The sequence below is a fragment of the Balaenoptera borealis genome (assembly GCF_965194805.1).
Source record: "Balaenoptera borealis genome assembly, chromosome: 16".
Classification (NCBI taxonomy): Eukaryota; Metazoa; Chordata; class Mammalia; order Artiodactyla; family Balaenopteridae; genus Balaenoptera; species Balaenoptera borealis.
Genome location: NC_138872.1, coordinates 26,893,054 through 26,916,027, shown reverse-complemented (window position 1 = coordinate 26,916,027; position 22,974 = coordinate 26,893,054). Strand labels below are relative to the sequence as shown.

General features: G+C 47.7%; 1 protein-coding gene across 3 annotated transcripts in view; it reads left to right on the top strand.

Moving 5' to 3' along the window:
* Positions 1-22,974, top strand: part of POFUT1 (protein O-fucosyltransferase 1) — a 32,575-nt gene that overhangs the window by 5,642 nt on the left and 3,959 nt on the right. Inside the window, exons 4-8 of one of the 3 annotated variants that reach the window (XM_082358905.1) lie at positions 1,146-1,258; positions 10,502-10,694; positions 12,163-12,405; positions 19,760-19,804; positions 20,021-22,116. In XM_082358905.1, the coding sequence (XP_082215031.1) occupies positions 1,146-1,258; positions 10,502-10,694; positions 12,163-12,405; positions 19,760-19,804; positions 20,021-20,098 (672 nt within the window). In that variant the 3' untranslated portion in view covers positions 20,099-22,116. Of the gene's footprint in view, positions 1-1,145; positions 1,259-10,501; positions 10,695-12,162; positions 12,406-15,204; positions 18,414-19,759; positions 19,805-20,020; positions 22,117-22,974 lie in introns of those variants that run through there. The other 2 variants (XM_082358906.1, XM_082358904.1) reach the window with 2 other exon arrangements.

Genomic DNA, 22,974 nt, shown 5'->3' with positions numbered 1-22,974 from the left:
GTGGGTCTGGGAGACCCTTTCTGCCTGTTCCAGGTCCTCTAGGCCCCTGAGACACTGTGCGATAGCAGTATGTGGGGGAAGGCACCAGAAGGGCCTAGAGTAGAAAGATGGAGATTTAAGTCCCATTTCTGGCATTTGTCAGCAGTGTCACTTTGGGCAGAGGACTTTGCTTCCTCTGAGCCTTTATTTCTACCTACAAAGTAAAGACACCAGTCCCTGCTGTGTCTTGCTCATAAAGTATCAATGAGGGCCAGGTGTAAGAGTGCTTGTAAACTGTAAAGTGCCACATCAGTAATAATCACTAATACTCACATAGCACTTACTACACGCCAGGTACCATGTTAAGAGCTTTCCACATATTATCCCACTTAATCCTTAAACTGTTCTGTGAGGAAAGTACTATTAATACCCCATTTTATAGAGAGGACACTGAATGCAACAAAGAGAGGTTTAATATTTTGCCCAAAATCATAATAGCAAATAAGTTGTGGTAATATGGCTCCATTGTCCACCCTCCTAACTTGTATACTTTCTTGTCTCTCAGCACGTAAATGAGAAGCTGTCATATTTATCAGTAGAAGTTTGTAAATTTCTGGCACTTGGGGAATAAGACAATCCCCAACATGTGTTTCAGTGCTTATGCTAAAGTCTGAGGAGGGTGGTTGGAAATTTGAGAAAGGAGACCTTGCTTACAGCCCCAATATTGCCCTCACTTGCTCTGTGAGCTTGAGCAAGTGTCTTACCTTGTCTGGGTCCTGGTTTCCATCTTGAAAATAAGGGCATTGGATTAGCTGGGTCTTGAAGGTCTCTTGGTGCTCTTAGTCCATGGTCCCAAATCCAGGGTTGACTTCCTCCCCAGACCCCCACCAATGCTGCAGGGTCAGCGGCATATGGCACACGAGCAAGAAAGACTCCTTCAGATATTGTGGTGAACGTTGCCTGCTGAAAACCAGACTGGAGGCCGAGCTGCCCTCCTCAGCACCCAGCCCAGAAATTACGAAGTGATATTCCTACTGGCCCGTCCTATGAGAGTATTTCAGCCTGAGTCAAATCGCCCAGGGTTCCCCCATCCACAGTTCCTTGGCCCCATCCCCAACTGGCTTTCCCTCCCGCTCAGTAAGCCTTTGCCCACTCTCTTTCTCTAGGAAGGAAACCCCTTTGGCCCATTTTGGGATCAGTTTCATGTGAGTTTCAACAGGTCTGAGCTTTTTGCAGGCATTTCCTTCAGCGCCTCCTACAAAGACCAGTGGATCCAGAGGTATGTGGAGGGGGCAGCATTGCTGGGATTAGGGGAGAGGTGGGGGGCCCATGGGCATTCAGTGCCTTCCTGGCCCTCTTCCCCTCTACCACACCCTGATGTATGAGACCAAAGGTGCAGCTGTTCTGTCTGTTGAACTTGGGATCCTATGTGATCTGTTCCCATCTCAACGCCTGACACAGTGGGACGTTGACCTGCCACAAAGTTGAGCAAGAGTTTATCAGCCAATAAAGGATGTCATAAAAAGACTATTGTGCAGTCACATGAGTCTCGATTTCCTCCTCTAGGCGTGAGAATCACTCCCCTGTTACCTTCCTCTTCACAAGGTGAAAATTGGAAGCTGCTTCTAGAGAAAAACAGCTTCAGGTGCAGACAGAGAAATGATGTCATCCTGATAATAATTGGATGTGCTTTATTAATTGTGCTCCAGTAAGCCCTATTAAAAAAAAAAAATAGGTTAGCAGGGCATAGGCACAGGCTGTGAAATATTTATAGAGCATCTGTCACGTAAGAGACATAGTGCTCAAAGGCCAGAGGTGATGCATAAAAATGAGGAAGACCCAGTCTCAGCCTTCAGCTGGCTACAGTCTAGATATAATGATGACACTAACATAGTACATTTGCCCCTGATGCTATAGTGTGGCAAGAAAGAGCGTGGGCTTAGACGTCAGACCTGGGTTAGGAACCATGAGGGGCTTATGAATTCTTGTGGGGTCCCAGCACTTGGCATTTAGTAAGACAAAGATAGACTGATGCAGAGGAACGAGCACAGGCTCAGGATAAGACGGCCCTGAGATCTGACCCAGCCCTACCTCTTTCTCAGATGACCCTGAGTGAGCCACTCCAGCTGTCTGGCCTGAGTTTCCTCCTTAGTTTAATGGAAGGAGCACTATGGTATCTGCCTCCAATATAAATCACATGGCACGTAGTAGAGGGCCAGTCAGTGTTACCTGTTACTATTATTCACATGCTTTATTTTATTTAAGTCTTTGAGAAATTTCATGAAATGGGTATTATGATCAATTCCCATTTGACAGGTGAAGAAACTGAGCTCAGTAAGGCTAAATAACTTGCCCAAGGTAATGCAGCTATTGACTGGGCAGCAGGGGTCTGTGTGTAAGGCTTTCATAGGTAATAAGAACTAATATTTATTTAGGGCTTACTTGTGCCAGTTGCTGTTCTAAATCTTCACTCCCTAAGTCTTCTAAGGTAATAGCTCATTTAATGCTTCCATGAGTCTGGGGGACAAGTGTTACTGTCACCTCTGCTTTACAGGTAAGGAAATTGAGACAGACAGAAGTGAAGTCACTTCCCTGAGGTCCTGCAGCTTGAAGTGGCAGAGCTGGGATCTGAATCCAGGCAGCCTGACTCCAGAGCACCCATTCTTCATCCCTGGGGAGAAAAGAGCTGTGCCTTTAATAGCTGCCAATTCCTATTTGGGACTTGCCTTCAGAGCTAGATCATGAGCTACTGAGGATACTCAGTCCTGGCAGAGTCTAATCCCCCTCATTGTTGATCCCGGATAGGGAATTGTTGATTCCCATTTGATCACCTGCTTGGTTCTCCCCGTTCAGCTCTGAATGACCCAGAGCTATTGCCAGACGGCAGACCTGTCCTCAAAGGATGGAGATTTGCCTCTAAAATGCCAAGGGGGAAAAAAAACATGACACCAGCTCTAAAAGCAGCTCTAAGAGCAAATTCCAAAAAGCACACCGTCCTGGTTGGAAGAGAAGGGACAGGGCTGCCTGGATGCATCAGTCGGACAATGTTGCTGGCACACTTGTTCACGGCCCCATGGTCTTGCTTCAGTTCATTGAGTTGTAGGAATTGTGTAAGGGCTTGGGGAAGCTTGTGCCTTACAACCAAATTTTTGGGAAAGGAAGACTAGTGGGGAAGATGAGGTCCCTGGAGGCAGTTGGAGAGAGTTAGGACCACCTGGGCAGCTGCCTTCCTTCCACACACATGTAAGAAGCACCGCCAGAGTGTCAAGCACTGGCGTGGATGCTGGGGGGACAGGCAAGAATAAAGCAGATAAGGCCCCTGCCCTGATGGAGCTGAGTCTAACAGGGGAGACAGTGAATACATTTGTACATAAGATAGTCCCAGAAGACATAGTGCTGTGAGGGACATAAGCAGGTGATGTGTGATTGGCAGGCAAAGACCTTGTCTTTGTCAGCTTGGACTGCTATAACAAAATACCACAGACTGGGGGGCTTAAACAACAGACATTTATTTCTCATACTTTTGGAGGCTGGGATGTCTGAGATCACGGTGCCAGCGTGGTCAGGTTCTAGTAAGGACTCCTTGGCTTGCAGGTGCTGCCTCTTACTGTATCCTCACATGTTGGAGAGAGAGCAAGCTCTCTGGTCTCTTATAAGGGCACTAATCTCATCACGAGGGCTCTACCCTCATGACCATCAAAATGTAACTGCCCCCAAAAGGCCCACTTCCTAATACTATCACATTGGGAGTTGGGGCTTCAACATATGAATTGATGGGGTGGGGGGGCACAAACATTTAGTCCATAACAGATCTGAAGGATGAGCCAGCCATGCCAAGAGCTGGAGGGAAAGATAGTTCTTCATGGTGGGGACATTGCAAGCTCTGAGGCAGGACAAGCTTGGTGTGGTCAAGGGGCAGAAAGGCCAGAGTGGCTGGCGTGGAGCATTTCAGGAGGAGAAGGGTAGGGTGTTCCCGTCGTCCACCACGGTGTAATAAACCACTCTAACACTCAGTAGCTCAACAACAATTTAGAATGATTGCTCAGATTTCTGTGGGTCGACTGGGCTTAGCAGGGCACGTCTTTGGTTTCGCTTTTGTTTTTCCATTTTCTTTATGGAATCCCAACTGTACAAAGTTCCAATCCATGTTAAACATCTAATTTCTTAAGATGAATACTCTTTGGAATACCCACCACATTTGGTGGGGTTTTTTTGTTTTTTTAATAAGAAAATTAAATTTACTCATAATCCCATCATCCCTCCAAAAAACTATTAGAATTTTGATATGTATACTTCCACCCTCCAAAATGGGTGTATTTTTATGTACATATACAATGTATACCTATACATATTAACTTAAAATGAAATTATGACATATAGTTTGTAATTGAGTAATTAACTATCTTTTCTGAGGAGTAATTGATTTATCAGGTTAGTAAATATCATTGGCAGGATCAGTTCTAAACATGTAAAAGCATGAGATTTCAAAAAATGGTTAACTGGTGTGTATTCCACTCGATGCCAGTGGAGTGTGTTGGGTAGGGTATGTGTGTGGGGTATCCATTCATCTGTTAATGGACACTTGGGTTAGCTGGGCACTTCTTGCTTGTGGTCTCACATGGCTGCAGTCAGCTGTCGGCTGGGACTGGAGTCATCTGAAGGCTCAACTGGGCTGCACGTCCAAGAGGGCTCACTCATGGCTGGCAGGTGGTGCTGGCTGTCATCTGGGAGCTCAGCTGGGGCAGTCGGCCGGCATGTATACTCTTGACCTCTCCGTGTGGCTTGGACTTCGGACAGCGTGGCAGCTGGGTTCTGAGAGGGTGCATCCAGGGAGTGCGTGCTCCAAGAGGCAGAAGGTGGAAGCTGCTGGCCCCCTAAAGCCTGGGCCTGGCAACCGGGACACCGTTACCTCTGCCAAATGCTATTGGGAGGGAACATAGAGCCCACCCAATGGGAGGAGACTTGAATTAACCTGCCATATAGAACAGGAGATTGGAGAAGTGGGCAGGGGTCAGACTGTGCAGGGCTTTGTAGGCCCTGGTGAAGCAGTCTGATAAGAATCCTGTGAGTGTTTGCAGGGGTGAGTTTTGAGAGTTTAAGTATTTTAAACATTTTCTTAAATAGTGGACACTTTCTTGCTGTAGAAAATTGTCCTTTGGGGGCAGGGGCATGGGTGTAGGGAGAATGGCATTAGAAAGCCATCAGCCGCTTCCCTGGCTCACTGTGTAACTGCAGATTGCTTCCCTTCTCTGGCCACAGTGCTCTATCTATAAAATGAAGGGACTGAGCAAGATCGGTCACTTTCAAACTGTTCTTTGAGTTTTAGAGTTCTGGAGAAGCGCTGTAGTGCTGTGGGGGCAGCAACGGGGGCCAAGTTGGAACTGCTCGGTTCCCCTCCCCCACTGCCTTCAACCAGTAACCCTCTTGTATATCAGCTAAAAGTGCTGGTGGCCGCAGGTCCGGGTGTACCAGGTTTAACTTAGCTACATGTAACAGAAAACCCCAAATAACAGCAGACTAGCAAGATAAAAGTTCATTGTTTTCTTAAGCACAAAAGGACTGGGCTGTGCAACCCACGGCTGCAGGGCAGCTCCCTTGTGTCTAGGAATTAGGCTCCCATTTCTGCTCAGCCTTCCCAGTACTGGCTTTTTTTTTTTTTTTTTTTGGCCACACTGCACGGCATGCGGGATCTTAGTTCCCCAACCAGGGATCAAACCCCTGCCCCCTGCAGTGGAAGCGCGGAATCCTAACCACTGGACCACCAAGGTATTCCCCCAGTACTGGCTTTTATCCTTAGTCTCACCTCATGGGCCAAGATGACTCATGAAGCCCCAGGTAGCTGGAAGGACAAAAGGGGCAGAAGAAGGGCACATCCTCACCTTTTTAAGGAGCCTTCCTCATAGCTTGCTTACACCAGCTCATTGGCCAGTACTTAGACATGTGGCCATACCTAGCTACAAGAAGTACTGAGAAATGTCTTTTTTGGGGCTTCTATGTGTCCAGCTGAAAACCGGCTTCTAGGAAAAGAGGATAAGAGTTATTTCTCCCCACTAAGTGATTTCCCACTGAGGATCTTTCCAGCTGTGCTGGTTCTGAGTCTGTGAATACCCCAATGGAGATTTAATTGAACAGACATTTATTATTTATTGCACATTCACTGTTGGAAGGCTATGAACCATCATGCTGAACCATTCTCTTGGCATGAAGGCAACAGGTATTTAAGCTTATTGTTCTCCCAGGCTGCAGCCTCCTTGGGAGGACATAAACAGGTGACATGTAATTGGCAGGGCTGAGACCTGAAGGATGAGAAGAAGCCAGGCATGCAAAGAGCTGCAGGGAAAGGTAGTTCTTCATGTCAGGGACATTGAGAACTAGACTCTGCCTCGTTCATGTCCCTGCATCCTCTGCACTCAGCATAGTGTCCATCCACTGGTGTATCCTGGGCACACATGCGGGTGCTGTGCATGGAGAAACCCCAGCTTGGTAGGGGGATCTCAGTAGCGTCCGTGTGGTGGTGGGTGAAGAACCCCAGAGGTTCACTGCACCCAGCAGCAGGAAAGTGTGCCTTCTTCAGCTGGGCAGTGACCAGGCTAAGGGCCTGACTTAGGGTCAGCCATCAGGGCTGTGAACAGAGGGACCTGGTCAAGCTTTCTTTCCAAACAGCACTCTCCTTCCTCATTGGGAGCAAATGAGCACATCCGTCTCGGCCTCTTGCTGCTTGTCATGTCAGAGCTGGCGTTGCACTGGGACAGCTATGTGTGCTGATCCAGATCCAGGTAGAGGGGATGGATATTCCAGATTTGGAATTCACCAAAGGTCAACAGCAGGTACTTTCTAAGAGGTCAAGGAGGGAGCAGATCCTGATTTTATCCTAATGTTCCAGCCCCCTGGGAGATCACAGCTTTGCTTTCCATTTGAAACCCTTTAAGGTGGCCTATGAAAGTCGCTTAGCTGAGGGCCTGGCCCATAGTAGGTACTCAGTTACTATTCACTTCTTCCTCTAACCCCTGACAACCTGATCTGGTCTTTCTGGTGAGATCCCTGAATTCTCATTCATTCACTCTAAACATATTTATCGTACCTACTATGTGTTGAGGCCTGTGCCTAGGCTGGGAATCAGAAGAATAAGCCACAGACTCAGCTTTTGAGGTGCTTATTGACTGGGTGGGGGAGCTGGGAGTGAGGTATAGTAGTTAAGAACAAAGGTTCTGGAGGAGATTGCCTGGTTTCAAATCCCTGCTCCACCAGTTCCTAGCTGTGTGACCATGAGCATGCTACTTAACCTTTCTGTGTCTCAATTTCCTCATCTGTGAAGTGAGACTAACAGTAGTACTTACCTCACGGGGCTCTTAAGAGGATCCAATGAGTTAATGTACACAAAGTAAATGGAACATTGCCTGTCACATGTATGTACATGTAAAGTCTGACAAGACGAGGATTAGATAGAGCCAAGCAGTCCATGAACACTTGCTTGTGGCTTACTTGGCACAGGCCTTGCACCAGTGTGTGTAGGAATCATGGTGAACAAGAGTGCTGGGGGCCTACCCTCACGGCAGTGGCCGGGGAAGGTGGTTATTGAGCACATCAGTGTGCAGAAGGCAGCAAAGGAGAGGTGGGACAGAGCCCTCTCCTAGGAGCTGAGGCTTGGGAGCGGCAACTGGTCTTGGAACTTTGGAAGGTGTTTGTGGAGCGAGGTGTTTGGTTGGGTGTGAAGAAAGAGTGGCATGTCCATTGCAGCACTGTCGTATGGGGAAAGATTGGAAACAGCCTCACTGACCAGCGGAGGGGACTAGATAGGTAAACTGCAGTTTATTCGTGCAAATGGAAAACTTAAAGAGACATTAACACGATCACATGATCCACGCCATCAACATGGCCAAATCTCTAAAACAGAGTTGACTTTTCTTAAATAAATTTATTTATTTTATTTATTTTTGGCTGCGTTGGGTCTTCATTGCTGCGCGCAGGCTTCCTCTAGTTGTGGCAAGTGGGGGCTACTCTTCGTCATGGTGCACGGGCTTCTCACTGCAGTGGCTCCTCTTTGTTGCGGAGCACGGGGTCTAGGCACGCAAGCTTCAGTAGTTGTGGCACGCGGGCTCTAGAGTACAGGCTCAGTAGTTGTGGCGCACGGGCTTAGTTGCTCCGCAGCATGTGGGATCTTCCCAGACCAGGGATCGAACCTGTGTCCCCTGCATTGGCAGGCAGATTCTTAACCACTGCGCTACCAGGGAAGTCCCTGAGTTGAATTTTTTAAAAGTTGAAATAGGTTACATGCAATATGATGATGATGATGGTGGTGATGGTGAGAGAATTTTCTGAGAGCTTTCTACGTGCCAAGCGCTGTGCTAAATGCTATACTTATATTAATCCATTTGATCTTCTCAACAGCCCTATGAAGTGGGAACTATTATCAGCTCTATTATACAGATAAGGAAACTGAGGCACAGAATGGTTAAGTCACCTGCCCGAGTTAGTAAGTGGCATAGTCAACATTAGAACAAGGTCACCTGGCTTGACAGTCCATGCTTTTGCCATTGCACTGTGTAAAGAGCACACAGAATAATACCTTTTAATATAAATAGTAAAGTGTAATCGTGCATAAAACCACAGTATCTTCTGGAAAGAGGAGGAAGTGGGAAAGAGATCATAGGGTAGAGCTTTTATTCAGGTGTATATTTTTTAAAATCTGAAACAAAGTAAAGTGTTAATATTTGCTAATTTGGGTCACAGCTCTGTGGACTGTTAAATTATTTTCTGTATTATCCTGTATGCTCTGAAATTTTTAATAAATTTTCCTTGAAATTTCTACTGAGATAACTGTAGGTTCACATGCACTTGTAAGAATTAATAGAGAGAGATCCCATGTACCCTTTACCCAGTTTCCCCCAATGTTAACATTTTGCGAAACTATAGCACAGTATCACAACCAGGATATTGACATTGGTACAGTCCATCCATCTTATTCAAATTTCCCCAGTGTTACTTGTACTCACTTCTGTGTGTGTGTATACTTAGTTCTATTCAATTTTATCACGTGTGTATGTTCGTGTATCTATCACCACAGTTAAGATATCAAACAGTTCTAACATCACAAAGGTCCTTGTGTGGCCAGTTTATAACCACACCCACCTCCCTAAACACACACACACACACATACACACACACACACACCCCCTAGCCCCTTGGCAACCACTAATCCCATCTCCATTACTTTTTTCTCAACTTTGTCATTTCACAAACGTTATATAAACGAAATCATACAGTATGTGACCTTTTGAGGCTGACTTTTTTCACTCAGCATAATTCCCTTGAGATCCATCCAAGTTGTTCCCTGTATCAGTAGCCGGTTCCTTATTGCAATAGTGCTCTGTGGTGTGGATGTACTGCAGTTTGTTTAACCAGCCACTTGTTAAACGACGTCTGAGTTGTTTCCAGTTTTTGACTATTATGAAAAAAGCTGCTGTGAACATTCGCATACTGGTTCATGTGTGAACATAGGTTTCCATTTCTCTGGGATAAATGCCCAAGAGTACAGTTGCTGGGTCATATCGTAATTGCATGTCTAGTTTTATAAGAAACTGCCAGACTGTTTTCCAGAGTGCCTGTACCTATTTCATAATTTTAGGAAAAGGATTTTGGCTGGCAGAGGGAAGGCATACCAGGTAGAGGGGAGAAGTCTGCAGAGATCAGGAGTTTGCAAGTGCATTGCAAGCTTATGGAAGAGCGGGGCATTTCATGTTGCTGGAATATAGTCTGGGCTTAGCTAATGAGGGAGCACAGGTTTGCTCCTCACTCTATTCAGTCAACAGATCTTTACTGAGCTCTTACATGTACTGTTCTAGGCACGCGGAGATACTGACTTCAGAAGCCTGAGTCCAGCAGACTTTTCTGGACTCGGGGTAAAATAATTACAAGGTGCATTGTGAACAAGGGGGAGGGAGAGCCTTCGGCAGAGTATGTGGGGGGCATCTACAGACCTCTAGTGTTTTCCATGAGAGCAGGGACCATGCCTGTCTCATTCTCCCTTGGCCCCCAGCACATAGTAGGCAATCCGTAGATAACGTGTTAAATGTTGAGTGAATGGTCTCATCCAGCGTACACATTCCCTGGGAGTGTGACCTGTCAGCAGCTGCACTTCCCGATCCCACTGTGTGGGTAAAATGGCAAAGACTCAGTCTAGACACCCCAACCTGGAGTGAATTACCACACCACAGATTGGAAGCCAGCATGACATACAAAAGGTTGGAATGCTCTACTGTAAAGTTTTAATTGTTAAACAATCAAAGAGGGTTGTAAATTCCATGTGGCGGGACAGTATTGCGTACTGTGCCTCTTGCCGCCGCCAAGGTCTCTTATCAGCCCGTTGGGGTTTCACAACCTCTCGTGCTTCTTGCATGTTGCAGGGGCCCCTCCGCAGGGTCTCTGGGGCATGGTGCAACGCCGTCCTTTCTCCCTTGGGGGTGGCGGCTGGACTCGCTGTGCGCTCTCTGTCTGACTTCTTCTCCTTCTGTCTCATGCCTAGATTTTCTCCAGAGGAACATCCAGTGCTGGCCCTGCCAGGGGCCCCGGCCCAGTTCCCTGTCTTGGAGGAGCATAGGCCGCTCCAGAAGTACATGGTGTGGTCAGATGAGATGGTGAGGACAGGGGAGGCCCAGATCCGTGCCCACCTCATCCGGCCCTATGTGGGCATCCACCTGCGCATTGGCTCCGACTGGGTAACTTCCCCCTTCCCCTCATGGCCGGGATGGACACATCTCTGAGCAGGGCCCATGCCTGTGGGAGTGGAACACTGAACCCATTGCACCACGTCCTAGCCAGGGCAGAGAGGTCTCACTTGGCCAAGTTCACGGGACTGTGCCCCACGATTCCACCGCAGACACGTCAGAAATGTGGCTCCGGAGCGCTTGCTTGGCAGTTTTCATTTTAACAGTTGCCATTTTTATCCTCATTTCACAGATGGATAAACTGAGGTATCAAGCTAGGCTCTGGGTCAGACAGCAAGCCAGAAAGAGCCCCACAGCCCACAGTCCTCTGTCCCAGCTCAGTGTTTCGCCAGTAGACTCCTTGTTGAAAAACAAGCTCTGGAGGTTGGGTGGGGCTCCCAAGAAATGAAGATGTCATCCTCCAAATTTGGCAGCTGCTTAAATGTGCAGAAAACTCATCAGGTTATCCTCCCTGTGAAAATAACTGGAGTAATGTAGACAATCTCCTTAGTTTACAGAAGAAGATATATATGTATGTATGTGAGAAATACTCATCGTTGAAAACTTGAAAAATACTGAAAAGTATAGAAAGTAGATCAAAATTCATTCAATGTCAATTGAGGAAGCAATCACACATTTACCCACTAGATTCCCTTCCTGCCCCCCTTCCTGCCCCCTTCCACAAAGTAAAGGAGCCAGGCCCAGAGTATTTTGTCAGTGGTTTCAGATAGTTCCCATTTATGCTTCCCTAGAACATAAGAAGATATAAGATGCTTTTTTTTTTATAAAGCTAGCATAATGCTAATACCAAACTCAGATAAGGTCAACTCAGGAAAGTACAGCCCATTCTCATACAGAACATAGATGCCCAGATCCTAAGTAAAATATTACCAAGTAAAATCCAGTAGCATATTAAAGAACATACAACACAAACAAGTAAAATTTATCCCAGGAATGCAGTGAAATTCACTATATTAACACCCAAAGAAGAAAAATCATATAATCATCTCAGTGGAGGCCAAGAAAGCACTTGATAAAAAGTCAACAGTCATTTATGATTTAAAAAAGAAAAACAACTCTTAACCAACCAGGAATACAAGGGACCCACCTTACCTTGATAAAGGCTATCTCTCCGCAACCCACAGCAAACACGTACTTCTTGGGAGCTATCAGAAGTGTTCCCACTGAAGTTAGAAATCAGACAAGGCTGCCCATCGTCACCACCACAGTTCAGAATTCTGCTGGAAGTCCCAGATAGTGCAGTTATACCAAGAAAAAAAAATTGTGAAAAGCCAATATCCCACTACCCAGAAATAACCACCGTTAACTGTTTTGATGCATTTCCCTCTTCCCTCAGTGCTTTAAAAAAAAAAAATAGTTGCGCTCCTCCTGTATTGCCTGCCCTTTTCCCCTTCCTGGCTCTTGCTTCTGGGGTTGCGGGCGGTGGCCGTCTTTAGCTGTGTCCCCACCCGCCCCACAGAAGAATGCGTGCGCCATGCTGAAGGACGGGACCGCCGGCGCCCACTTCATGGCCTCCCCGCAGTGCGTGGGCTACAGCCGCCACACCGCCGCCCCGCTCACCATGACCATGTGCCTCCCCGACCTGAAGGAAATCAGGCGCGCCCTGAAGCTCTGGGTGACGGCGCTGAACGCCCAGTCGGTCTACATTGCCACTGACTCTGAGAGTTATGTACCCGAGATCCAGCAGCTCTTCAAAGGGAAGGTACACGTGGGGCGTGGGCCTGGTGGGAGGGCAGCAGGAAGGGAATCAAAGGAAGCACCAGGGTGGTCTGCCCGCTCCCACCTCATGCTTCACGTCCTCCCACCACCAGGCTTTTACTTGAACATCAGGTTCCCTTCCAGTTCCTACCCTTCTTTAAACCCCAGCTCAGACACCTCCACAGGTGCGCCGCAGATTTCCCTCCACTCCTGTCGCTAATGGATCCCTACTGGGAGCTGTCACAGCACTTTATCACATCTCCTCCTGAGACACCTTCTAGAGTGTGAGACTAGTGTAGAAACAGGTCTTATTCCTTCCCAGTTGTGACTCCTTGAAAGCAGGATCCAAGGTGGACTCAGCATTCTACTCCTCAGGGTGTAGCCTGTTGCTTTGACCTCCTCCAGGGCTGAGACCCCGCCTTGCCATTCCAGTGTCTAGGACAGTGCCTGACACGTGGTAGACACTTGGTAAATGTTTGGTGAATAAGGCCATAAAGAGTGGGCCCTTGGTAGGGGTCCAGTGCAGCAGAGGGATTAAGAACATGGACTCTGGAGCCAGAGGACTTGGGCTCTACTCACTGTGCAGCCTTGCACAAGTTACTTTACTTCTCTGTGCTTCTGTTTCCTCATCAATAAAATGGGACTGAGAGTAGTGCCTACATCTCATAGTGTAATTGTGAAGATCAAATATAAAGAAATTAAAACAGGTCCAGTAAAAAATAAGTGCTGAATAAAGTTAGCTGTCATTGATAGTAGAAGTAGGTGGTTGATGAATACAAGGAAGGCTCTTTTGTGCTTAGTAAATGATTGAAGAGGTGGTGAATAGTAGGTGTTCAGTATATGAGTAAGTAATAGAACAGGCTTGTTACTGTATGAGTGAAGAATAGGTAATAAGTAAGTAGGTATCGATAAAATGACGGAGTTAATAGTGAACGTTCAATAAGACTTTTGAGTGAATGAAGGCCCTAAATGCTTGTGCAGACCTTAAAAGACAGACATCCGCTTTCTAGCAGTGGGTGCCCTTGGCTTTATGTCGAGGGGCTCCCTTTCTCTCTTTTACCGGCTTGTAGAGGAAGTGCCGAGTCAGAGCATTCCGGTCCCCACCCACCCGCTTTGTAGAAGAATATCAGAGCCCGGAGACCTTGGAGCGCCTCTAACCCAACCCCTGCGTTTTATAACTAAGGAAACCAAAGTCCCATGAAGGAATAGAATTTACCCAGGAGGTCTCGGAGCTCATTTTAGTGGGCATGACACAGAGCGGGTAAGTTTCAGGGCGTGGGTGGAATTGTTCAGGGGATTTTGGCCATGGTTAAGCTGCTATTATTTTTATGCTGCCATCCAAATAGCAAGATGATGATTTTTGTTACATCAGAAATCTCTGTGTGACAGCAAAGCACTTTCAGCCCCAACTCTGCCCACACCCCCATTTGGAGAGTCCCAGGGAGTTTTTTTGTGAGTTTCTAGAGTTGGTATGTTTGTTATACCTTGAGCTTCTTGCCATTTTCTATTTCCTGTTCCTGTGCCACTGTTCTTGCCCTTTTCCACCACTCAGCCCCCTTCTCCATGGGCTCAACCCACCCTTCCTCTTGACCTAAGCCTTGCTCATCTGTTAAGCTGGGCCAGTGCTGAGCCGGTGATACTGATAAATAAGACGTGGTGCTGCCCTCCAGGGCTCACAGTCTAAACTCAGGAAAAGAGACTTGCAAAGAATTATAAGATACGCCACACGAGAGGGCCAGGCTTGGGTGTGGAGGCTCATTCACTCACTTGTCCAGTCAACAGATGCATACTGAGGCAGACCCCAGCCAGCAGCGACAAGCAAACTGACACAGCCCCAGCCCCAGTCAGGTGCAGGAAACAGACGTTAGCCAGAGAATCACTAAGGAGTGAAAGCTACAAACTGAGATGTGTACTACGAAGTAAAAGAACGTGGTTCTGTGAGAGTGTAGAGCAGAGGAGCCTGGACTAGATGGGGGAGCCAGGGAGGGCTTCCCCAAGGAGGTGTGACTTGAGCTGCAGGGTGAGAGTTAAGTAGGAGTTAACCGAGCAAAGAGACAAGCACTCCAGACAGAAGAGCATGTGCAAAGGTCCTGAGGTGGAAGGGAGACTGGTGTAGTGGCTAGAGCTCAAGGTGGAGAGGTAGCTGAACAGGCCTTATAGGCCACATTCAAGATTTGTCATCTTTATCTGAAGAGCAGTAGGACACCAGTTAAGGGTGCTCAGCTTGGGGTAGAGGGAGGAGTAGGAGGGTAGGGGAATCTGAAAAAGTTTCCTTTGGCTACTTTCCTTTGGTGAGTAGACCTGGAGGAGAAGAGATTATGGTGACTGGCCAGGGAGTAGTAATCCATCAAGAGAAGGGTTCACCTCTGGGGAATACCTTGGGGATAGATTGGACAGGACGCAAGTCTTGGAGGCATCCAGGCAGCAGAACCAAGTGGGTGGGGTGCGCTTTGGTCAGATCGCGGTGTGGTGGGAGAAGCCAAGCCCCTCAGGTGACCTTGAGCTGAACCTTGAGAGTATGGTCAGGACTGTGATGGGTGGGAAAAGGCATTCCCGACAGAGGGAACCAACAAGCAAAGGCAGAGTGTGAATGAGTGGTGTGTCTGGAGCTGAGGGGCTAAGGCAGCTGCTGGGCAGCACTTCTCTCAGGTGCCCCGACCCTACATTTTAATCCTCTGTACGCCTCCTTGTCTGTCTGTGACTTCAGCACAGGGAAAGAAGGTGGCCGGTGGCTGCAGGCCTTGGCTGAGCTGGCCACTTAGGCCTGCACCCTGGCTAAAACACCCTGCCCTTCCTCCTGCAGGTGAAGGTGGTGAGTCTGAATCCTGAGGTGGCCCAGATCGACCTGTACATCCTCGGCCAAGCTGACCACTTTATTGGCAACTGTGTCTCCTCCTTCACTGCCTTTGTGAAGCGGGAACGGGACCTCCAGGGGAGGCAGTCCTCCTTCTTCGGCATGGACAGTCCCCCTCAGCTGCGGGATGAGTTCTGATCCGACCTGGAGCATACCGCCTGTCTGAGTTGTTCCCTCCAGCCAGGCCTGGCAGCCAGAGGTGCTCCCAGGATTGATCCCCAAGGATCAGAGAACAGAAAAAAGTACCAGGGACTTCCTGGAGTAGGAGGAAGACAGTCCATCTCCCAGGGCACGGGACTTCCAAGCTTCTAGTAGCCAGACCATCTCCCTTTCTCATGTGCTCCCTGCTGCTTCTCCTGGGAATTTCTCACACCAGCAAAGCAGTCCAACCTCTGTCTTTTGGTCTGCCCTGCTCTGAGCAGCCTGGGATGCTGAACTCTATTCGGAGATATTTTTTTATATATAGAGAGAGAGATTTTTATAGTTTTGATACAAGGTCATGACTCCCCTAGAACTCTCCCTCATTTTAAAAAATCAGTGAAGTTCATTAACATAGGTACCTGAAGTGACCTTAACAGAATGTGGATAAGGCCAGGGGTGGGTGGGTGTATTGATCGCTTTTCCAGATGACCCCCAAAGTGGCCCTCAGACTCATCCCCGCTGCCTGGCCAGAGCCATTGTCAGCCCCCCTTTCCTAGGCCATCGCCAAGGTTTGGGGCACAAACACTCTTCTCCATTGTACACACTATGCAAATAGAAGTTACCAATCACAGTGCTGTCAGTGCCCCGAAGACGGCTAAGTGCTGCTCCCCCAGCACATTCCCGGCAAGGAGCACCTGCCATCAAGCCAGGCCATCATGGTATTGCTCTCAAAGTCTCTTGGTAGTTGGTGGCCTGCCACAAACCTGGCACCATCAGGGTTTCATAACACCTCACCAGGGCCAGGACTTGCTGCCTGGCAGGATCCTTCTGAAGTTTCCTCTTCTGATCTCATGTCCCAAGGGACCTGGTTGTAGAATTTTGCCATTAAGCTGCTATCCAAGGCCTGTCCTCCCAGCCTTCCTCCTGCAGCTGGAACCCTCAGACTATATTCTCACGAGGGAGTGTTCACTAAGCCTCTGACCAGATCAAAGATGCTCAGTACCCAAGAGCCATTGGATTCCCAGGTTTTTTTGCCCATCTCATCCAGTATAATCTCAGCCAAGCCCATGAGGCTTAAGGTGTTACAGTCATAAGTTTCTTTGTCTCTCAGATGCTGTAGTTGTAAAAATCCATGACTCCTGAGAGTCTGATTTTTTGGCCTTGTGGTTCTAAAATTCATGTCTAACACCTGCCGATTACTTCCCCGCCATCTGGCCTCCCTCAGAAGGCCACAGTCAATCCTGGTAAGGTAGAGGAGACTGATGAGAGCCAGGCCCAGAGCTTCATGCAGCGGTGTCCCTTGGGTGACCTTTGGAAAGAGATGCTTTGTTTTCATGGCAGACTGAATCAGAGGCTGCAGGGCAACAAGGATCTCAAACACCAAAGGTGGCATTCGCTGCTTAGAGCTGCCGCCCAACTCTTAGTAGGAGAAACTGTACAGAAAGGGCGTTTGAATTTTCCGTCTGGGGGAAATGTTTTAAATCCTGGGTGGACTCTGAGACATGGTTTATCTGTTCAGACTTGTTCACGAGCCTCACTGTGGGACGTGGGAGCCCCTGCCTCCATCCGGCGGTTGGGGGCGTGTGGCTTTCTGCCTGATGTCATTTGCTGCCCCACACTAGGCACACGCCTTAGAGTCTGGGGCTCTAATGGGCCGGCCAAATCCTCATGTCTCTGGAGGTCAGGGCGCTGGAGTTGTAGTCAGATTCAGTGTGTTTTGTAGGCGAGTACTTTATTCCTTTGACCCAGTTTCCTCACCTATAAAATGGTGATAAAACTGACGGGGTTGTTGAACAACCCCAATCAGATAAAGCATGTATAAGAGCCGGTTGTAAACTTGAAAGAGACAAGGGCAAATACATGGCTGTTGATAATTTGACTGCCTCTTGTTGCATGCCTCCTTTGTGCCAGGCACTGTGCTTGCTAAGTGCTTTGTGGACATTCTCTGGTTTAGCCCCCACCTCAGCCCTGGGAAGTAGGAACTTCTGCGCAGGGCAGAATTTTTTTTTCAGAATTTTTTTTTTTTTTTTTAATTATTTTTGGCTACGTTGGGTCTTCGTTGCTGCGTGTGGGCTTTCTCTAGTTGCGGCAAGCGGGGGTTTCTCTTCGTTGCGGTGCGCAGGCTTCTAATTGCGGCGGCTTCTCTTGTTGAGGAGCACAGGCTCTAGGTGCGCGGGCTTCAGTAGTCACAGCACGTGGGCTCAGTAGTTGCAGCGAGTGGGCTCTAGGGTGCGCGGGCTTCAATAGTTGTGGCGCCAGGGCTCAGTAGTTGTGGCTCGCAGGCTCTAGAGCGCAGGCTCAGTAGTCGTGGCACATGGGCTTAGTTGCTCCACGGCATGTGGGATCTTCCCGGACCAGGGCTCGAACCCGTGTTCCCTGCATTGTCAGGCGGATTCTTAACCACTGCGCCACCAGGGAAGCCCTGATTTACATTTTTGAAGGGCCTCTCTGGCTGCCACGTGGAGAAGAGATGGGAAGGAGGCAGGGTAGCAGCAGGGAGACCAATGTGGGGCTGTCACAAGGATGCAGGCGAGAGAGACGATGGGGCTTAGGCAAAGGTCATTGCCTTGAAGGTGGTGGGAAGTGGTCAGATTCTGCATGTATAAAATCATTTTAAAATGTCAGTCTTTTTTAAAGATATAAGTCTTTGCATAGTTTTAATCATGCAGTAGTTACAATTTAATGTCCTGTTTTTCACTTAATAGTATATCATGTTTTCCATGTTGGTACATGGCCTGAATAAATGTTTTTAATGATATAAAATTCCACTGAGGGGTGTCCCATAGCTTATTGTTGTCCTATTATGAGAACTTAGTATGTTCCCAATTTTTCACTGCTATTATTTGGAAAATATTTTTATTTGTAAGTCTTTTTCTATATCTAAAATTTTCATTAAGATATATTCCCAGAAGTGGATTTGTTAGATCAGGACTTAAAAGTAAAAACTTTTTTTTGGAAAAAATTCAAATATACATAAAAATTGTGAGTAATAAAATGAACACTCAGTTTCAACAATCCTCAGCGTTTCACCAGCCTTGTTTCATTTACTGTCTCATTCCCAAGTCCATGTGCTGGAGACTTTTCAAGAAAATCTGAATGTTTCAAAGGAAGAGCCTGTAGGGTTTGCTGACACACTGAAGTGGGGTTAGGAGAGGAGAGGGAAGTCCAGAATGCTCTGAGGTTTAGGCCCAAGCAGAGGGGAGGAGGAGCTGTCCCTGACTGCAGAGTGACCTTGATGCGGGCCACTCACCTCTCCACCTCACCTGCGAGTTCCAGGTGTTAATAATGGTGGTCTCTGGAGGCTCCTTGGAGTGCTGGTTGATATGTCAGATTCCGGGCACCCACCCAGGCCTGAGGAATCAATGTCTGGTGTGCAGTGCCCAAGAATCTGCATCTTAAGAAGCACCTACAAGCGATTGTGATGCCCAGTAGCCCAAGACCTACTTAAATTGTGGTCCTTGGACCAGCAACATCGACATCATCTGGGGCAACTTGCTAGAAATGCAGGCTCCTAGGCCCCACCCCAGACCTGCTAAATCAGAGTCTCCGCGGATGCAGCCCAGGAATCTTTTAACAAGCTCTCCAGCAGCTAAAGTTTGAGCACCACTGATAACAAGGCTGTGGGGATGGCGCCCTGTGGTCAGCCAGCAAGCACTTACGGAGGGCCTTCCCTGAGGTGCCTCCCTGGCACTCCTCGAAGTTTCCACCAAGCGTGGTCAGCGGCGTGGCTGTGCGAGGTGCCCAGTAGTGCTCAGTTCGTGTTGCAACATTGACTTTTTTCTCTTTTTTGTGCACTGGGGGAAACATACAGCTAGATAGTCAAGCCCTTCAGTTAATGGATCTCATTGTTTTAGGATGGGGCCAAACTTACCTAAGCAAAACGATGGGAATTACATTTTTTAAAAAGTAACTACCAGTAGAGGTGGGTTGTGGATGAGGCAGAAATGGAGAAACTGGTGTTCAGAGGAACCAAAGCTGGGAAAATGCTGTCCTTATAGGTCCTCCAGAAGTATGGAAGGGAGTGGACAGGAAGGGGGCAAGGAAGGTGAGACGGGATAGAGGACGGAAGAAAGCTGAGCTCTCATGTCCACATTCTGTTCACTTCAAGGAAGCTTAATGGTAATAATAGCAATGATAATAATCTTTCCCTGGCCTGAAAATAAAGATCCCTTGCTTCAATTTTCTCTTTATCCTTAGTGGGGTTGACAGAAAAAACCCATAGCCTGAAGGCAAATCCTGCTCTCTGGATTACGTTGTCAGGATTAATTCAAATTCTTACTTGAAACCTGGTTTATTTCAGGATTGGGAACTTTCCCTTGAAATAACATCTTTAAGGATGAGCAGGTTTGGTTTGTTTTTACAGCTAATCCGACATGGATCATCAGCCCAGGATGCCAAGCCCAACCAGGTAAAGAGTGGGAAGGGAAGGAACAAAAGGCATTTCCCAGAAACTACCTCCTTCCCCACAAGCAGTGACTCAGCAGAAGTGGGGACTGATGCCCACCCAAGGGGCAGAGGGAAGCCTGGGAGGACACCCCATCCCTCTTTAAAGATCCACCTCTAAAAAAAACTGGTTGGGACTTACCTGGTGGCACAGTGGTTAAGAATCCGCCTGCCAATGCAGGGAACATGGGTTCGAGCCCTGGTCCGGGAAGATCCTACATGCCAAGGAGCAACTAAGCCCGTGCGCCACAACTACTGAGCCTGTGCTCTAGAGCCCGTGAGCCACAACTACTGAGCCCACGTGCCACAACTACTGAAGCCGGCGCGCCTAGAACCCGTGCTGTGCAACAAGAGAAGCCACCGCAATAAGCCCACGCACCGCAACAAAGAGTAGCCCCCGCTCGCCGCAACTAGAGAAAGTCTGCGCACACGAAGACCCAACGCAGCCATAAATAAATAAATAAATAAATTTGTTAAAACAAAACAAAACTGGTGACACATCCATTCTCTGTAGCATGGGGGCTATTTCCCCTCTCTTAACAGTGTACAAGATGGTTTAGGAGGCCCAGGGCACTAGCAGAAGGAGAGAATTGTCTTTTCAGCGTTTTCTCAGCCCTGCTAGCAATGCCGAAGAGAAAGTCTCAGTTTGGTGCCAGCAGGTCATTAAGTCCTCTACCACCTGCTAATCCATCCTGGTAACAGAGAGAGCAGACCTGGAGTCAGAGTTAGCTATCTAGAATTTAGTAACACTGTTTTGCTTTCACTATATTTATTTTTTGGATACTTCGTATGTTTTCAATTACAGACGTGATTTAAAGTTTCCTTTTAAGTAATTTAGGTTACAAAAAGTGATTTGATTTAGAGAAAATATTAAGTAAATGATATGGTGTGAATTATGAAGATGAAGTTTAGGAGACCCTCACTCAGCCTTATCTTTATGCCAGGCCCCGCAGACCCTCAGAATAAGACCCATTGGGCTGTCGGGAGAGGGGCATTTAACCTTTTTGAGACATTTAAGTTTGATGTTTTCGGCCATCAGGAGCAAAGCCACAATGAAAAACATGGAACAGGTGCCATTTCCCATATGTGCAAATACATCAGTAGGATAGGTTTCTGACAGTGGCATTGGTGAGTCAAAATGGTGTGTACATTTGTCACTTCGATTGGCATGGCCACACTGCCCTCCAAAGAGCTTGTGCCAATTCACCCTCCCTGGCATAATGCCTGTTCCCTACACTGTCTGGTTTCATTGGTTTTTCATGTGGCTTAGGAAGAAGCCACTTATCTTGGGTCTAAACACTTTGATTTCTGTCCTGGTGCTGCATTGTGCTGGCTCTACACAGTCGAGGAGATTTGAGTTTGAATCCCAACTCAGTCACTAACTGATGTGTGACTCAATCAAGTTATTAGCCTATCTGAGCCTCAGTTTTTGCATCTGTCAAATGGAAATAATGTCTTCAGTTGAGTCTATCTTACTTTAAAGTCAGGTCCCAAAGTATAAAGACAAAATTTACTCTCTTTCTGCCCTAATTTGTTAAACCCATATGTGATATAACTTCATCCTACTTTGTAGGGTCATTGTGAGAATTTAAGGAACTACTATTGCCATAGTACCTGGCACATCATACATGCTTGATGATAACAGTGTTATTATTTCATGAAATTGCACAAGCATCTTTCTGAGGCTCAGTTTCTTCATCAATGAACAGCTGGCATGGGGCTGCCAGAGAGATTCCAAAGTGCATGAAAATGTTTTGCAACTATCACGAGGGCCCCAGATATAGGGGTTAAGATTTACTGGGGCTACAGCAGCCCTGCCAGGCGCCGCCTGCTGTAAACTTCCTTTACTTCTCTCCTTGGCATTTCAGTGCTGTGTTAGCTCACAGTGAGACCATCTTCTCCCAGCCATTGCCAGTGAGCGAACAGGAGCTGAGCACTCAGCCCACTTGGGAGATGGGCTGGCGGGAAAGAACCGCTCCTGCCTCTGGGGGATTAAGCTTCTGAGGAGTAGGCCAGTGATATACAAGGGGAGAGTACAGAGAACTGTCTCTTTGTGGCAGGAAAGTCCCTAGCCCTCTCTGAACTCTTGTTTCCACTTCAACTAGAAAATGAGGGCTTTGGATTGGGTAATTCTATAGAAAAGGCACTAGGTTTGGAGTCCCAAGACTTGGGTGCACAGCCTACCTTAACATTAATCTAGTGTGTAATCACTGGGACTCAGTGTCCTCATCTGTAAAATGGGAATACAAATTAAACCATTGAACCATTATGAACTGAGTCCCTCCTGTCATGGAGCTTGCTTTCTAGTGGGGGAGAAACAGCTAAGGAAAAAATATATACAGTGTGAGGAGATGATGAAGACCATGAAGGAGAATGAAATAGGGTAAAGGGAAGGAGAGTGGCTGAGGTGGTCAGGGAAGGCCTCTGTGTCCAGGTGGCATTTGAGCGGAAACCTGCAGGAGGTGAGTGAGTGTGTGGATACCTGGGAAGAGCATTCCAGGCAGAAGGAACAGCAAATGCAGAAGGCCTGGAGTGGGGGTTAGCCTGGCATGTTTGAGGGACAGGGAGGAGGGGAAGGGGGTGAGGTATGAGGGGGGCATGGGCCAGATCAGAGTGGACCTCACTTCTGGTTTTTATGTGAGTGAGGTGAGAAGCCACTGGGAGATCTTGAGCAGGGGAGCGACATGATCTGACCTATATCTCGGGATTGTAGTTACCTATTGCTATATAACAAGTAATCCAAAATGTAGTCTCTTTTTTTTTTTAATAAACTTATTTATTTATTCATTTATTTAATTTTTGGCTGCATTGGGTCTTCGCTGCTGCACGCGGGTTTTCTCTAGTTGCTGAGAGCAGGGGCTACTCTTTGTTGCGGTGTGCCGGCTTCTCATTGTGGTGGCTTCTCTTGTTGCGGAGCATGGGCTCTAGGTGTGTGGGCTTCAGTAGTTGTGGCACACGGGCTTCAGTAGTTGTGGCTTGCGGGCTCTACAGTGCAGGCTCAGTAGTTGTGGCACACGGGCTTAGTTGCTCTGCGACATGTGGGATCTTCCTGGACCAGGGCTCGAACCCGTGTCCCCTGCATTGGCAGGCAGATTCTTAACCACTGCGCCACCAAGGAAGCCCCCAAAATGTAGT